Raw genomic sequence first — 19,240 nt, 5'->3', positions numbered from 1 at the left:
AAGATACTATGAACTGGTAGTTTCAACAACTGAAATATATTATCTCAGTTCTGCAGGCTAGAGGACCAAACTCAAAGTTCCAGTCAATTTGGCTTTTGGCTAAGACTTTCTTCCTAGCTTGCAGACAGCTGCTTTCTCACTGTGTGCTCACATGGCCCATCTCTGGTGCAAATGTTCTGACAGAGAGAGAGAAAGCAAGCTCTCCTGGGTCTCTTCTCATAAGAACACTAACCCTGTCAGATCAAGATCCCATCCTTTTGACCTCATTAACCTTAATTACTTACTTAGAGGCCACATCTACAGCTATCCTCAGGGTGAGGGCTTCAACACAGAAATTTGGGGAAGGAGGATACATTCAGTCATAACAGTTTAATCATCACTGGGAAGTAAAGATCCACAGATACATTTCCCTTCATGCTCAATGTCTGACTTGCCTAATGGGTGCGTCTTCATCTTATGTGGACATTCTTTCTATCTTGCCTGGCTTCTCTCACTCCACTTTGAGCCTCCATGGCTCCTCATTGCCCCCTACCAAACCCCACAACCTGACACCTAAAGGGACACTTCCTCCATGTTCAGGTCTGAATTGTTTGAGAGGGAAGCAGAAGGAGGGAGAAAGAATAAGACAGGGGATAGAAGGAGGAGGAGAAGAAGGAGTGGCGAGGAAATAAGCTTTAATTTTTGAAGAATATCTGTCCTACTATGGAATTCTAGGTTGACAGTTTCTGCCACTGAGAACTGTAAATATGCCGTTCTATTGTTTTCTGCCCCCTTATTGTTTCAGGGAAAAATCAGCTGCCACTAATATCTTTGTTCTCTTGTTTTCTATTGGCTTCTTTCATTATTTTCTCTTTTCCCAGCACTTTGATTAGAGTATACCTACATAAATTTTCTTTGTCATGATTCTGGTGTAGATTTACTTGGTGTTTTGAAATTATAAGTCAATGTTTATCCCTAAATTAGGGGGGTTTTCAGTCATTTTTTTTTCTTTCATCCTCAGTCTCCTGAGATTTCACGAACAGTTACATTAAACTATTTGATATCTCCTACATGTTCCTGATGCTCTGTTCATTTTTCTTTAATCATTTCTATTTTTTCTTTAGTTTGGATTATTTCTTTTGATCAGCTTCATGTTCATTGACTCTTTTCTGCCATATTAGCCTGTTATTAATTCTAGCCAGTAAAACTTTCCATTTATTGGACTTTTTTAGTTCTGTAAGTTCTTTATTTGGTTCTTTATTATAATTTACATTTCTCTCTAAATTTTTACACTTTGATCATGAAGACCATATTTTTCTCTAATTCTTTGATGATAAATATGGAATATAATTCGTAGCATCTTTATTTCTAATAGCAAAATGTTAGGAAAAAATCCAAATGTCCTCTAATGGGCGAAAGATTAAGCAAACTCTGCATGGTCAAACAACAGTTAAACAAACTCCAGGCAGGACCTCTGGGCTGGTGGTAAACATTATTCCAAGTTCTCCACAGTAAAATACATCCAATGGAACAATACTCATAAGAAGAAATGAAATGTTAATGCATGTAACAACTTAGATTGACCTTAAAGGCATTATACTTAGTGGAAAAAAAGTCAGTCTCAAAAGAGTATTTATTTTATGATTCCATTTATATAACATTATTGAAATGACAACATTACAGATAGAAGACAGATTAGAAGTAGCCAGAGGAAGGAATCAGGGCTAGAGTTGAGGGTGGGTGCAAATACAAAGAAGTAGCAGCAGGGAGTTTCTTTGTGTGACAATAGAATAGTTCTCTGTGTTAATGGAGGTGGTGCTTACAAAATCAATAAATGGGAAAAAATTACACATCACACATACACAAATGCAGTTAAAAATGGTGAAAGCTGAATAAAGTCTGTGATCTAGTTAATGCATCAACATCAGTGTCCTGGTTTTTATACTGCATGACAGCTACTACATATGATGTCACCTTTGGGGGAAATGGTGAAAATGCATGGGGCTCTTTGTACTGTTTGAAAACTTGCAAAAAGCAAATTCCCATCAGTTTATAATTATTTTTAACAAAAAATTTAAAATAAATGAACTTTAATTTAAATATTGTACCATACAAAAGAATTAAGTCAAAATGGATCATAGTCCTAAATGGACTAAACCCTAGAATTAGAAGGCTTCTAGGAGAAAACCTTTGCAACCTTAGATTAGATAAAGATTCCTGAGATATAACATCAAAAATGCATAGCCCCTATAAGCATAAGTTGATAAAATGGGCTTTATTTAAAATGTAAAGCTTCTAGTTTTCAAAAAAGATTGTTAAGGAAATTAAAGATGAGCTACAGACTGGGAGAAAATATCTGCAAATCACGTATCTGATTAGACCCAGAATATATGAAGTACTCTCAAAACTCAGTAAGAAAACCACACAATTTTCAAACTAGGGAAAAAAGGTGAACAGAGATGTCATCAAAAAAGATATACAGATGGCAAATAAGCACCTGAAAACATGCTCAACATCACTGATCACTAAGGAAATGCAAATTAAAACATTAGTGAGGTACCACTACACACTTCAAAAGAATAGCTAAACTGAACTGACCAACCATATGAAGTATCCCCAAGGATGTAAAAGAACTAGAACTCTCATACACTGACAGTGTGAATGTAAAATGGTACAAACACTTTGAAAAACAGTTTGAAAACTTCTTGAAAAGTTATCCACCTAACATATGACCCAATCATTTTACTCCTAGATATTTACCCAAGAGAAATGAAAACATGAGTCCATATGAAGACTTGACTGCAAGTATTCACATACAGCAGCTTTATGTGTTGATAGCCAAACACTGGAAAGAGCCAAATTTACATGAACAGATGAAAAGGTAAACCAACTGTACCATATCCATACTACTCAATGATAAATAGCAATTTAAAAAATGAGCTACTGACACTGTAGCAAAATGGATGAATCTCAAAATAATTATGCTGAGGGAATGAAGCTAGACAAAAAAAGTCATTCCATTTACATGAAATTCTAGGAAACGTACAGAAAAGTATGACCAGAAAGGAAATCCATGATTGGATGAGGATTGGAGAACAAGAAGGGATGGAAAGAAGGGATTACCAAGAGTTATAAAGAACTTTTTGGGATAATGATGTGTTTGTTATCTTGATCCTGATGATGGTTTCACACAAGTATACATGTGTCAAAATGTATCAACTTGTATGCTTTAAATATATGCAGCTTATTTTTGACCAAGTGCTTACAATTGTCCTTTTCTTATTCTTTGCTCTTATTCTTTTTAAATTTTTTAATAAAGCTTCTCCCTCTCCTACAGGCCCCTGAGCTCTGCTCGTCCATATAGAAAAAGTGGAGCTTGTCACCTCCCCAGTTCCCATCAGCTTCTCCTGGAAATCAGCTGACCACAGCAGAACACTTTTATATCAGACCTCACTGGTCATTTCCCCTTGCTTATCCAGCTTCCTCTTGGATTCTGCTTGCCCCCACCCTGACCTTTTATTTTTTTTTTTAAGATTTTATTTATTTATTCATGAGAGACATGGGGGGGGGTGGGCAGAAACACAGGCAGAGGGAGACGCAGGCTCCATGCAGGGAGCCCGATATGGGACTCGATCCCAGGACTCCAGGATCATGCCCTGGGCCAAAGGCAGGCACCAAACTGCTGAGCCACCCAGGGAGCCCATGAGGCACCCAGGGAGCCCCACCCTGACCCTTTAAAAGAAAAACCTTTCCTTATTTGACTGTGAGATGCTTTCAGATTCTGAGATCAGAGCATTCTTCCTATTACAATAGTCTTTATTCTGAACAAAGTCTTTCGTTATCTAAGTCCAAGTTTGGTTTCCTTAACAGTATATCAATTATACTTCAATAAAGCTGCTAAGCTGTTTTCAAAAACACTGTATAAGACATATGGCTTCATAAAAGATTAAAGAAGGAGGAAATAAACTATGTACACAGGAATTTTATTTATGATAAATGTACAATTTAAAAAGGTCTTACAACAACTGATCATTAGTGGATAAAAATTAATGCCCTAACTTATTCCACATGACCCTCCTCAAAGAGCTAATATAAAAATTTTCAATTATAAAAATGCTAATTATGGAAGGGGTTATGATGACAATCTTGAAATAAGGGTACTACAAGCCTAGTCAAACTACAAAATTCAGAAAAATCTAAAGGAAAAAAATTGATAAATTTCCTGCATTTAAATTTCAAATTTCAATATAATAAAATACATCCTATTGAAAGCTAAACGTCAAGAGTGAATCCTAAGGCAAACCGAGAAACAGACTTAACTGTAGATAACAAACTGATCCCAGAGGGGAGGTAGATGGAGATGGGATAAATAGGTGATGGGGATTAAGGAGTGTGCTTAGTACGATGAGCACAGGATGATGTATGGAAGTGTTGAATCACTATATTATAAACCTGAAACTAACATTACATGTATATTAACTGGAATTTAAATAGAAACTTAAAAAATAAATAGTGAACAGAAAAAGAAATCAAAAGAGAAGAAAAATTGTAAACTGGAAAAAATTTAATAGAACACAAAATGGAAATGAATTAAAATTATAATTAAAAAGCATAGACTGGGGGAAGAAAAGAGTGAACCCTAAGGTAAACTTTGGGTGATAATGATGTGTCAATGTAGTCACCGACTGTAACAAATGTCCCATTATGCTGCAGTATGGGGATACTACAGGAGGTTGTGTGTGGTGGTATATGGGAACTCTCAGTACTTTCCATTCAACTTTCCTGTGACCCTAAAACTGCCCTAAAAGACAAAGTTAATTAATTTTTAAAAGCTAAATGGTAAGCTAACGATAGAGGAAAAATATTAAAACATATACAAAACAAAGGACTTTGCCCACAATACATTAGCTGCTAAAAATCAATTTAAAAGAATGCCTGGGTGGCTCAGTCGGTTAAGCATCTGCCTTTGGCTCAGGTCATGATCCTAGGGTCCTGGGATCAAGCCCCACATCAAGTGCCTTGCTCAACAGGAAGTCTGCTTCTCCCTCTCCCTCTACCTGCCATTCCTGCTTGTGCTCTCTCTCTCTCTCTCTCTCTCTGTGTGTCAAGTAAATAAATAAAATCTTTTTTTAAAAAGGGTAGCATTTAAAAAACATAAAAAATAAAAGAATGAATAACCCAACAGAAAAACTGACAAGGGATAGAAATTGGTAATTCACAGAAAAAAATATGCACGTAGTTTATTTAGCATGCAAAAAGATTAAAAACCGAAACAATATCTTAAGAAAGAAACAGTATCTCTAGCATTTATTATTCTTTGCTGGAAAGACTGTACTATAGGGGGCACCGAATGCCACTATACACTATTGGTAGAAGTGCAAATTGACACAGTCTTTTTGTAGGAAATTTCATAGCCTCTAATAAAATTTTTTTTTAATTTTTATTTATTTATGATAGTCACACACAGAGAGAGAGAGAGAGAGGCGCAGAGACACAGGCAGAGGGAGAAGCAGGCTCCATGCACCGGGAGCCCAACGTGGGATTCGATCCCGGGTCTCCAGGATCGCGCCCTGGGCCAAAGGCAGGCACTAAACCGCTGCGCCACCCAGGGATCCCTCTAATAAAATTTAAAAGCATATACTCTTCAACTCAGTAATTCTACCTGTATGTAATTATCTTACAGAAATACTTGCATTCCTGCATATATATATACATGGGATGTGTATAAGGATGTATTGTTTGTAACAGAAAATATTAATTACAATAAGTAAATGTCCATTAATGAGAGTATGGCTCAAGAAATCATAGTATATTCTTATATGGGAATACTAGTACATCCTTATATGGAAATACTAATCAGCAGACTAAAAGATTATGTCTATATAAGGTAATGATATGGAAAAATCTCCAAAATATATAAATAGAAAAAAAAAACAACTATCTGCACACAACATATTAAGTCTGATATGCAAAAAAATTAAAATCCTAAAACAAACCCAACTATTTACAAATATACATTTTATATACATGTATATAAATGTATAAAGTCTAAAAAGAAACACACTAAACTTATAAAAATGATTGCCAATGCAGAAGGAAGTTTAAAAGTTTATGGAGGAAATAAAGGTATGAAAGGGGAATTTTTCTTGTACTTACTATCTGAAACTTACATACCAAGAAAAAATCTGTTGTATTTGAGAGGGAAGTGGTATTCTGTTTGTTGTTTTCTCCTTTTTTTTTTTAAGATTTTACTTATTCATTCATAAGAGACACAAAGAGAGGGGGAGAGACACAGGCAGAGAGAGAAGCAGACTCCCTGCGGGGAACCTGATGTGGGACTCAATCCCAGGACCCCAGGACCACACCCTGCTCAAGGCAGACACTCAACCACTGAGCCACCCAGGTGTCCTGGTGGTATTCTTTTGAAGAGTAATTCTATAGTGCGAAAGTTCAAGATACAAATATAGACCATTTCAGTAAATTTGGTAGTGAAGTGAACAGTTATGAGAAAGAAAAAAATATATAATATTTAAAGGAGAAAGATCTGAGAATACCTGGAAAGAAGAGTTTGGTCACCTGAACAGTACATTATTTTAGACATTAAACACAATCTTGTTACGGCCTTATTTTCCTCTTTTGAAATGAGAATATGAAAAATACCAATCTCTTAGGGTTATTGTGAGGATTTTACTATGTAAAACATTTAGCAGAAGTCCCTGGCAGTCAGCAACAGTGCAGGGAAGACCTGTTGCAAGTTCATCGTAAAATACATGCTGTCTTTCTAGGGCGTGAAGTCATCTGACCAGACAGGGTCAGATATAGAAGTAGTACTTGTGGAAAACATTAAGAATATGGTAAAGCTTACAAACAACTCAACAAATTTCTTCAAAATTTAACACAAGGCCAAGAAGGAAAGGACTTTTACATAGGCCACTTTGAGAGGAAAATGGCTAAGGTATAGGACAATACTAATAAAAATGGGTATGGGCTTATGGCGCTAAGTATGCATAACAGGTTTAATGAGCCAGAGGTCAGTACGCACAACACTGAAAGTTAATAAAGGGGGAATGCTAATTTACGTAGCAAGAATTTTGTTACTGAAGGCTCTGGAAAATGGATCAGCTTCAATTTATTATTAAAATGAGTCCAACTGAATAAATATTTCTGCAATGGTAGTGACAGAACTACAAAAGCTTACAAATAAAGAGCCAAATGAAAAACTGATTAGTTTTTAAAGTAAATAAATGACCTAATAATCATAACAGAAATAGAAGGTAGTAAAATACAGAAGAATAAACATGGTGTCTTCCTTGACATCAAAACAGATGACACCATTAGTTATGTTCTGGGAAGGAAGAGATGACCAATCCCAGGAATATATCCCCACAAGCAAAATACCAATCCTCATTTGCCACTAAGTTTCACTAACTCCTATGCCAGTTGCCCAAAGCAAGCTATTCTATTTTTTTTTCAAATCCTGACGTAATTTCACAAAGCAAAAATCAAAAATTAAACTGACCTTTGGAGTACCACAGTCACACTCTTCCCCAGGATCCACCAATTTATTACCACAGAAAGGAGCACTATAGGCTTCATCAGGCTTTGGAATATTAAGAAGGCAGTTTCCTCCTTTATTTAAAGTTAACTTCTCAAAGTCCTCTGCACTGCAACTGCTAAAGTTTCTGGAACCTCTATAATAAACATTAAGAAAAAGATCTTATGTCATAGTGATTATTCATTTTGGAATTTTAAGTCATGTCCTCAACCAACAAGAAGTGAATATTTAAAATGGCAGAAAATAAACTACCAAAAATAGAGAGAAATGAGAATTAATATCTACTTCTAATAAATATAGTACATTATTTCAGTTACTACATAGTTTTAAATGATATAAATTATTTGCTTATAATATATTATAATTGAGTATATATATTGGTTATATATATTTGGTTATATTATACCCCCATGAAAATATCTTCCAAACATACCAATTACATTAATAAATAAAATCTTAAGAATGCACCTTAGAAATTATCTAGTCCTATCCAAAATTGTTTTATTTACCTTCTATAATAAAAGTTCTTCATATATTTGAAACTAGCTATATGTTTCCCCAATCTTCTCTCACTCTACAGGATAACATTCTTATGTTCCCCTCACTATCACAGGGAGCTATGTGAAAATAATGTGAATGGGGATTCCAGTGAGGATGCACAATAACCAAAATTCACAGTGTAAAATTTCAGCTACAGTTTGAGGTTTAAATGCCTTATAATAATTCCTGAGAACCATGGTTAATACTCTGAAGGCTAGATGGGCTTCTAGAAACTGTCCACCTTGAACTACCCATGTGAGATCTATACAAATGCAATTTTGATTTGTTCTACATGTTGTTGGGTTCTTTTAGTTATCGGTTTACTCAGTAACTCTAAAATACATTCAGATAGTCCCATTGCCTATTTTTACTTTTGAAGACCATAGAGAAATACATCCACATATACACACCAAGGATCTTTGAGAAATCCAAGTCCCATTAAAATTTTATCATGGGTATTTGGTGCCTTGAAAGAATATCTTTCATCAGCTTGAACAGTGGTGCCAAGAGTAGCAGCGGAAATGAAAACTGTGTTGCATTATAGTTATTGAGGAGGCATCCTTGTCTATGTTCGGTCTTTTGTACACCCAAGGAATCTAAGAAACAGATCCTTCCTATGAGACTTTGTGTTCTGGATTTACATATTACAACCTTCTTTGCTAACTGGTCCAAACTCTTCAGAGAAGTAAATAGTCCTGACTCTTGGCTCTTGGGAATGGAAAGCAGTCTGCCTAGACTTTTTAGTACCATGGACTACTATCTGACAAAAAAAAAAAAAGTCTTTGAATGTGGGGTTTTGAAGGATTTTAACAGATTGACCAGCAGACAAAGAAAGGTCAATTGTCTATATCAAAACAAAAAACAAAAATGAGCAAAGGCAATATTTTGACTCACATAGAAAGAAAATATCTACCACAAGCCTACTGACAATTACAAAAAGGCTTCTTTTCTGTATTCTTTTCTCACTACTCTCTATTAATGATATTGTGAGAAGGAGTACTTTTGTACAATGCCATTCATTCAACTATTTGTTGAACATTATTATGCGCAAGGTACTCTTCTTTTGTGCAAGGGATAAAATAGTGAACAAAACACACAAAAATCCTCATCCCTGTAAAGATGGCATTCTAGTGAATGAGACAAACTATGCACATAGTAAGTAAACTCAGTAGGTATACAGAAGTTGATGAGTGCCATGGGGGAAAAAAGTAAGAAGGTGAAGCAGATGACCCAGGTGCGGGGAGGAAGCAGTAACAGTCCGGACAGGCACTTCAAACACTGTGACAATCAAATCAGAACTGGATACCTGGGAAAAGAACATCACACTGGGAAGGAAAAGCAAGTGTGAAAGCCTGGCTGGCATGTGCAGGGAACAATCAGGAAGCCAGTGGGGTTGGAGTGGAGTGAGTCAGTGAAGGAATGAGTAATGAGAGATGCAGTCAGAAAGGTGAGAATAGGCCATTGTAAGACTCTGACTTTTAACTGAGTGAAATGAGGAATGTGAGGAGATGATACAATGGAAAGTGATGAACCAGAGTAACATGATTTGACTTGTGCTTTAATAGGATCACCATGGTTGCTATTTTAAGCAGGGAGAACATACAAGGGGAAATCCACTCAAATGATGATGATGAACTGACAGCAGTTGAAACAGTAAAAGTGTTTGGATTATTTACATGCTTTAAAGGAACAGCCCTTAAGATGAAGAATGTGAATAAAAAAAAGAAAAGTCAAGGAAGACTCCTCCAATAGTTTTTGTCCTGAGCTACAAGAAGGAATCACAATTAACTAGCATGAAGAAGACTGTGGGTCTAGGAGAGATAATGGAAGTTTGAGTCTAACAGACATTGGGAGAAAATGTCAGAGTCAGAGTATCTAGTAATTATCTGATAAACAAAGGAGATTTCAATTTTTTTTTATTTATTTACTTATTGGGAAGGGTAAAAGACTTCAATTTAAACAGAGGTTTGCTACTGCTTTTTATTTTCTATTGTTGATCTAAATAGGGTAAGTATCTTGGCTGCCATGTAGTACACATGCAATAATGTTTTCTGTAAGAATACATTATTCAGCCAATAGCCACAGAAATTGTGCAGACACATGTATATTTCTATACTTGAGTCCTTAATTCTAATCTACAAAAAGTCTACCACTTCTAAACAGGTTATTTTTTTTAAGTTTCCTAGTTAGTAATTGGGATACATTTTCTCATAGATACAATATCTAAAATGTTTGATCCTAAAGCAATCCATAAAAAAATCTGTTTCACCACAATGGGACTATAGTACTGAAAAGGACTAACAAAATCATAAGCATTTCTGGTGCTTTTTACCTGATGGCAATAGTAACAAACATCCCCATATTGCTCTTCAGTAAGGCTCTGGGGAGTACAATGTAGATATTTTTCCCCTAGTCATCCCTGGATGACACCTACAGTAATAAGGATGATCTTTCTCCTAATGGGCTTGAACAGCATATTCTTATGCTTTACATATCACCTCTGGGTACTAGGATATTAATTTAAGCATCTCCTCATCTGTTTTCCCACACCTAAGTAAGTTTTCCAAAACTGCATCAAAAGGGGATAGATATGACTGACAGTGATGAAAACAGTCTGCTAGAATATGACCAAAAAAAAAAAAAAGCAACTGTCATTTAAAACATTCCTTATCTGAGTAGTCTGGAAATAATCAGAACAGGGGCAGCCTGGGTGGCTCAGCGGTTTGGCACCGCCTTTGGCCCAGGGCGTGATCCTGGAGACCCGGGATTGAGCCCCAGGTAGGGCTCCCTGCATGGAGCCTGCTTCTCCCTCTGCCTGTGTCTCTGCCTCTCTCTCTCTCTCTCTCTCTCTCTCTGTGTGTGTGTGTGTCTCTCATGAATAAATGAATAAAATCTTAAAAAAAAAATGGAAATAATCAGAATGCAGTTCTACTGTTACCACCCTAATCCCCACAGCCAAGGAGTAGGATGTCCTAACAGAGAGCTCTACATGGTGGTAATTAATTAGAATATTTTAAAAGAGTGCCCTGGGGCACCTGGGTGGCTTGTCAGTTGAGCATCCAATTCTTGGTTTTGTGAGATTGAGCCCTGCATCAGTCACCATACTCAGTACAGAATCTGCCTGAGATTCTCCCTTTCTATCCCTGTCTGTCCCCCTGCTCACTGGCATTGTTGCACACTCCCTCTAAATAAATTAATTATATATATTTTTAAAAATAGAGTTCCTTGATTATAAAGGCTTTCTGAACCAGCTGGCATTGTGAGGCATGGTTAAGAAAACCATTTCTCCAGAAACATACCTCCCAGGAGGAGCACCTCACACTTTCAGGAATCTAAGAGGGGTATGTGAGAAAAATACTACCAGCCCCCACCAAATACCTTAATACTAACAAAAATCATATTACAAAGCTAGATTATCCACTTTTTAACCAGAACGGCCTCCAAATGATTAAGTTATCTGGGAAAAAAAATCAAATGTCTCTACCACCTGCATCTAAAAAAGGGCCTAATTTATAATGAATATTCAATTAATATTTAGCATATGAAGTAAAGGTAGGAAATCTATCCTTGAAAAAAGATTTAAAACCACCAAAAATAACATAATCCTTCTTCTCAAGTTATTCTTACCAAAAATTGTTCAAATACATTGACCAACATATTGCCAAAATATAAGATGAAGACCCAAAATGCCAAAAGCCACTCAAAAATAAACTATGATATAAAAAAAAGATACAATCCAATAAAACCACTAGACACTATAATTATCAAATAATAACAAAAAAATCCTGCTTACTATAGTCAGAGAGATAAAACAACAAGCTTGAAAATTTTAGCAGGGAACTAAAATCCACCATAGTCATATAGCAGGTATGAAAAAAAGAACCAGATAGAAATTTGGGAAATGAAACATAAGCAAAATTAAGAATTCAATGGATAGGTTTAACAACAGACTAAATACAGATAAAGACAGGGTCTGTGAACTGGAAGATATAAGAAGAAATTACCCAGAAATAAACACAAAATTATAGAAAATATATAAGAAAAGGTAGGAGGCTGGATGTTGTGAGGTCTTAGATAGTTACCTAGAATCACAGAAGAAGAATAGCAAATATACAGAAACACTGTGCACAGAAACAATATGTAAAGCAGCAGCATCTGAAAACATAATGGCTGAGAATTTAACACAATTTATGAAGAATATCAAATCTCAAACTTTAAAACTCAAAAAACAACACCCTAAATGAGTATCAGTGTGTGTGCATGCTGTTTTCTTTCCACAACTTCAATAAACACACACACACACTCACACACACACACCCTTAAAAAAAATCTAAGAAATTAAAACTATGAAAATAGTGAAGAATAAGTAGATAAATCCACTTCAATAGAATAACATTTTAGTGATAGCTGACATCAGCAGGAACATGGACCCCAAAAGAAAATGGAATAATACTAATATGCTGAGAGAAAAGAACTGATAATCTAGAATTCTATATTCAACATAAATGTCCTCAAGATTGAAGAGAGGGGGGAGGAGTTAAGGTAGTGGAGTAGTAAGGGGTTCTGAGCTTGCCGCATCCCTGAACACAGCTAGATCAACATCCAACTATTCTGAACAACTAGGAATACAATCTGAGGATTAAGGAAACAATCTGCACAGTTGGAGGGAGAGAACATGGCAAACATGAGGTTCTGAGCTGTGAATTGGGGAAGCGGAAAGCCATGGGGCTGGGGAAGGGAGGGAACCAGTTGAGGGGAGCAAAGTCAGGGCAAGGGAGAGAGCAGGAAGGAACCCAGCCGGTAGGGGTCATACAAAAAACCACAGTGGAGAGATCCCCTGGGTCGCACTGGAAGAGATTGCGGTCCTTCCCGGAGGACATGTGGGAGAGCATATTTTGCCTCTCCAAGGACAAGGTCAGCTAGCACCACTCACTAGCTGTGTGTGCAGAGGGCAGATAACCTTGCAGCAGCTTTCTGCTGTCTGCCACAGTAGATTTAAGCCTCTGTGTAACTGCTTTTCTCGACCAGAATAGAGCAGGGGACTGAGTCTCTTGCAGATGGCAGATAACCTGGTTGCAGCTTTTCACTGTGCATCACAGTGAATCTACCCTCCATGCACACACTCTGCAGCAGCTTTTCTGGGGCAGGGCAGGACATTGTGGGCAAACCATGAGGCCAGAGGGTGGGGACGGGGACTGAGTTCACACCTCTCCAGGCCCCTTAAAACTTGGAGTTTTGAGTCCAAGCCACCCGTCAGAGATAAAACACAGGAGGATCTGTGGCGCCGGGGGTGCTGTCAGCGAGGGTTAAAGGCAGGGAACTGGGATCCCTGGGTGGTGCAGCGGTTTGGCGCCTGCCTTTGGCCCAGGGCGCGATCCTGGAGACCCGGGATCGAATCCCACGTCAGGCTCCCGGTGCATGGAGCCTGCTTCTCCCTCTGTCTATGTCTCTGCCTCTCTCTCTCTGTATGTGACTATCATAAATAAATAAAAATTTAAAAAAAAATAAAAATAAAAATAAAGGCAGGGAACTAAAGAAAACCCAGGACACAGGAGATTGTTCACTTTTCTGAGATGGTCTCCTGAACAACGGTGGCCACGGTCCCCATCCCTGGGGCCAAGAGAGGGAGGTGATATGATATTCTTCCCCCTCCACCACTCCTCCCTCCTCCTGCCCACCATCCCAGTTGGACTTCAGAGAGAAATCCAGCACCTCCAGTGGAGGCTGGAATCCCCTCCACTAAATCCTGGCCCCACTGTGCTTGGTAGAGGCATCTTTACAAGGACAAGTCAGCTTTTGAGCCAGCCCAGCAGGCCTCTCCCTCAGAAGACCAACACAGGTACCCCACATGTACCAAGTTTCCTGATTAAAGAGTGCTTCAAAATGTCCAAGATTCTGGTGGAAACAGGAACAAGCTTGCTTTTTATTTTTCCCTTAAATTTTCAAGTTTTTTTCTTTTTCTATTTATTCTTATGTTTTTATCTTTCATTTTATATTTTTCCCTTTTTTTCTCTTAATTTTTTTTTAGTATCAGACATAATTATTTGTTTGCTGGTTTGCTTTCCTTCCCTTTTTTTTTAAATCAGGCTTTTTTCTTTCCTTTTTCTTTCTTTTTCCTCTTTTAACTTCTTTCTCATTCTTTAGAATCAGACTTATAGTGTTTTTTTCTTTCTCTGAATTTTTGTTCCTTTTCCTTCTCTCTTGTCTTGGATCAAGCTTTTCCTTTTTTCCTTTCTTTTCCAGGTTTATCTTAAACAAATCAAAGCATATCCAGTTAAAGATCCAAACACTCCCCATTACAAGCAAGGAGAAACTCTGTAGAGGATGGACCAGTGGGAAAGAACAGCCAAAATGTAATAGTACTATGTACACAGCATACACTAGTAACACTTACTGAAGTTTTTTATTATTGTTGTTGTTACTGTTGTTGTGGGGGGGGGGGGGGCTTATTTTCTTTTTCTTTCTTCTTTTCTTCTCTGGACAAAATTATGAGGTGCAGAAATTTACCCCAAAAGAAAGAACAGAAGATAGTATGCACAGCCAGGGATTTAATCAATACAGATATAAGTAAGATATCTGGACTAGAACTTAAAACAACAATTATAAAGAAACTAGCTGGGTTTGAAAAAAGCATACAAGACACTAGAGAATCTCTTATTATAGAGACAAAAGAACTAAAATCTAGTCAGGCCAAAATTAAAAATGCCTTAACCAAATGCAGTCCCAAATGGAGTCCATGAAAACAAGAATGAATGAATCAGAAGAGCAAACCAGTGATATAAAAGATAAGAAATTATGGAAAATACTAAGGCTGAAAAAAAAGAGGGAAAGAAAACTATTAGATCACAAAGGCAGACTTAGGGAACTCAGCAATTCCATAAAGTGAAATAATATCCATTTATAGGAGTCCCATAGAAGAGCAAGGAAAGAGAGCAAAAGGTTTATTTGAACAAATTATACTCGAGAATTTCACTAATCTGGGGAAGGAAACCAGGTATTCAAGTCCAAAAGGCACAGAGAACTCCCCTGAAAATCAACAAATAGGTCAATACCTCAACATATTATACTGAAACTTGAAAATTACAAAGAAAAAAGAAAACTTTAAAAGCAGCTCAGGAGAAAAGGTCCTTAACCTAAAAAGGTAGAAACATAAAGCTTGCAGCAGACCTGTCCATAGAGACCTGGCAGGCCAGGAAGGACTGGAATGATATATTCAACGTGAATAATGGGAAAAAATACGCAGCCAAGAATACTCTACCTAGTAAGGCTGTCATTCAGAATGGAAGGAGATAAAGAGTTTCCAAGACAAACAAAAGCTAAAGGAATTCATGTACACTAAACCAGACCTGCAGGAAATATTAAAAGGGACTCTCTGAGTGGAGAAAGACCAAAAGTAACAAAGAACAGAAAGGAACAGGAACACTGTTCCACTACTGGAATAGTGAGTGACATTACAGTGACAAGACAATGTCACTAAGTTCTTATCTTTCAATAATTGCTCTAAATACAAATGAACTAAATGTTCCAATCAAAACAGAGTTTCAGAATGGATTAAAAACAAAACAAAAACAAAAACAAAAAAAAGACCCAGCAATAAGCTGCTTACAAGAGACTCATTCTAAATCCAAAGACACCTCCAGATTGGAAGTGAGGGTGTGGGGAACCACTTAACATGCTAATGACATCAAAGAATGCTGGAATAGCCATAATTATATCAGACGAACTAGATTTTAAGCCAAAGACTATAATAAGAGATGAAGAAGGTCACTATATCATAATAAAGGGGTCTATCCAACAAGAAGATCTAACAACTGTAAATATCTATGCCCCCAAATTGGGAGCAGCCAAATATATAAATCAATTAATAACAAACTTATGAATCCCATTGATAATAATACATTATCAATGGGAGACTTTAATATCCCACTCACAGCAATGGACAGATCATCTAACCAGAAGATCAACAATTGGAAACAAGGGCTTTAAATAACTCACTGAACCAGATGAACCTAACAGATTTTTTCAGAGCACTTCATCCTAAAACCACAATCTTTTTGAGTGTACATGGAACATTTTCAAGAAGAGATCACATACTGGGTCATAAATCAGGCCTCAACAGGTACAAAAGGATTGAGATCATACCATGCATATTTTCAGACCACAAAGCTATGAAACCTGAAGTCAACCACAAGAAAAATTTGGAAGAACTACACAAACACATGGAGGTTAAAGAACATTCTACTAAAAAACGAATGAGTCAACCAGAAAGTTAAAGAAGAATTTATAAAATGCATGGAAGCAAATGATTATGAAAATACAACTGTTCAAAATCTTTGAGATGCAGCAAAGGTGGTCCTATGAGGGAAGTATATAGTAATGCAGGGCTTCCTCAGGAAGAAAGAAAAGTCTCAAATACACAATCTAACCTTACATCTAAAGGAGCTGAAAAAAGAACAGCAAATAAAGCCTAAAACAAACAGAACAAGGGAAATAATAAAGATTACAGCAGAATCAATGATATATAAATCAAAAAACCACAGAAGAGATCAATGAAACTAGGAGTTGGCTCTTTGAAAAAATTAACGAAATGGATAAACCCCTAACCAGATTTATCAAAAAGAAAAGAGAAAGGAAGGGCAGCCCTAGTGGTGCAGCGGTTTAGTGCCGCCTGCAGTCCAGGGCCTGATCCTGGAGACCTGGGATTCAGTCCCACGTCAAGCTCCCTGCATGGAGCCTGCTTCTCCCTCTGCCTGTGTCTCTGCCTCTCTCTCTCTCCCTCTCTCTCTCTCTGTGTCTCTCATGAATAAATAAAATCTTTAAAAAAAAAAGAAAAGAAAAAAGAGAAAGGACCCAAACAAATAATATCATGAATGAAGAAGAGAGATCACAATCAACACCACAGCAATTATAAGAGAATATTATCAGCAATTACATGCCAACAAAACAGGCAACCTGGAAGAAATGGATAAATTTCTAGAAACATATCAACTACCAAAACTGAAACAAGAAATAGAAAACCTGAACAGACCCATAATAAGCAAAGAAATTAAATCAGTAAACAAAAATCTCCCAATAAACAAGAGTTCAGGGCCAGATGGCTTCCCAGGGGAATTCTACCAAACACTTAAAGAAGAATTAATACCTATTCTTCTGAAACTGTTCCAAAAAAGATGGAAGGAAAACTTCCAAACTCATCCTATGAGGCCAGCATTACCTTGATCCCAAAAATCAGACAAAGACCACACTGAAAAGGAAAATAACAGACCAATATCCCTAATGAACAGGGATATAAAAATTCTCACCAAGATACGAGCTAATAGGATCTGACAGTATATCAAAAGAATTATTCACCATGATCAAGTGTGATTTATTCCTGGGCTGCAAAGGTGGTTCAATATCCACAAATCAATGTGATATGCCACATTAATAAAGAAAGGACAAGTATTATATGATCCTCTCAATTGATGCAGAAAGAGCATTTGACAAAATACTGCATCCTTCTTGATAAAAACCCTCAACAAAGTAAGGATAGAGGAAACATAGCTCAATAGCAAAAAAGGCCATATATGAAAGATGCACAGCTAATATCATCCTCTTTAGAGAAAAACTGAGAGCATTTCTCCTAAGGTCAAGAACAACACAGGGATGTCCATTCTCACCACCACTGTTCAACATAGTACTGGAAGTCCTAGCCTCAGCACTCAGACAACAAAAAGAACGAAAGGCATCCAAATCATCAAGAAGTCAAACTTTCACTCTTAGCATATGACACCATATTCTATGTAGAAAACCTGAATGATTCCACCAAAAAATTGCTACAACTGATACAGGAATTTAGCAAAGTTGCAGGATATATAGCCTACACAGGAAGTCTCTTGTAGTTCTATCCACCAATAATGAAGCAACAGAAAGTGAAATCAAGGAATCGATCTTATTTACTCCATAAGATACCTAGGAATAAACCTAACCAAAATAAAAGATCTGTGTTCCGAAAACTGTAGAACACTTATGAAAGAAATTGAGGAAGACACAAAGAAATGGAAAAACATTCCATGTTCATGGATTGGAAGAACAAATGCTGTTAAAATGTCTATACTATGGGGGCATCTGGATAGGTGGCTCAGTGATTGAGCATCTGCATTCAGCTCAGGTCGTGATCCTGGGATCGAGCCTCAAACCCCTCTGCCTGTGTCTCTGTCTCTCATGAATAAATAAATAAAAATCTTTATAAAAATGTCTATACTACTGAAAGCAATCCACATATTCAACACAGTCATTATCAAAATACCATCAGCATTTTTCCAGAGCTGGAACAAACAATTCTAAAATTTGTATAGAACCAGAAAAAAACCCTGAGTAACCAAAGTAATGTTGAAAAAGAAAACCAAAACTGGAGGCATCACAATTCTGGACATCAAGCAGTATTACAAAGCTATAATATTCAAGACAGTAAGGTATCGCTACAACAAACACATTAATCATGGAACAGAATACAGAACCCAGAAATGGACCCTCACATCTATGATCAGCTAAACTTCAACAAAGCAGGAAAGAACAACCAATGGAAAAAGGACAGTCTCTTCAAAAAACGGTGTTGGGAAAGCTGAAGCAGCATGCTGAAGAATGGACTACTTTCTTACACAATCCAAAAAAATAAATTCAAAGTGGATTAAAGATCTTAATGTGAGACAAGAAACCATCAAAATCCTAGGGGAAATTCTTTGACCTCAGCCACAGCAACTTCTTACTACACACATCACCACAGGCAAGAGAAACAAAAGCAAAAATGAACTATTCAGGCTTCAAGATAAAAAGCTCTGCACAGCAAAGGAAACAGTCAACAAAACTAAAAGGCAACCTTCAGAATGGGAGAAGATACTTGCAAATGTCTCATCAGATAAAGGGCTGGTATCCAAAATCTATAATGAACTTATCAAACTCAACACCCAAAAAACAAATAATCCAATCAAGAAATGGGCAGAAGACATGAACAGACATTTCTCCAAAGAAGACATACAAATGGCCAACAGACACATGAAATAATGCTCAACCTCACTCAGCATCAGGGAACTAGAAAATCAAAACCACAATGAGATACCACCTCACACCAGCCAGAATGGATAAAATTAACAAAACAGGGAACAACAGACGTTGGCAAGGATAGTG

The 19,240-nt window shown here is 36.9% G+C and overlaps 1 protein-coding gene across 1 annotated transcript in view; it reads right to left on the bottom strand.

Annotated features, from left to right (window-relative positions):
- Positions 1-19,240, bottom strand: part of ADAM9 (ADAM metallopeptidase domain 9) — a 137,989-nt gene that overhangs the window by 60,505 nt on the left and 58,244 nt on the right. Inside the window, exon 12 of the mRNA XM_072776525.1 lies at positions 7,499-7,670. Within this exon, the coding sequence (XP_072632626.1) occupies positions 7,499-7,670 (172 nt within the window). The remainder of the gene's footprint in view (positions 1-7,498; positions 7,671-19,240) is intronic.

Source organism: Canis lupus, chromosome 15 (assembly GCF_048164855.1).
Source record: "Canis lupus baileyi chromosome 15, mCanLup2.hap1, whole genome shotgun sequence".
NCBI classification, from domain to species: Eukaryota; Metazoa; Chordata; class Mammalia; order Carnivora; family Canidae; genus Canis; species Canis lupus.
The sequence above is the reverse complement of the archived record's forward strand: the minus strand, read 5'-3'. Positions and strand labels throughout refer to the sequence as shown.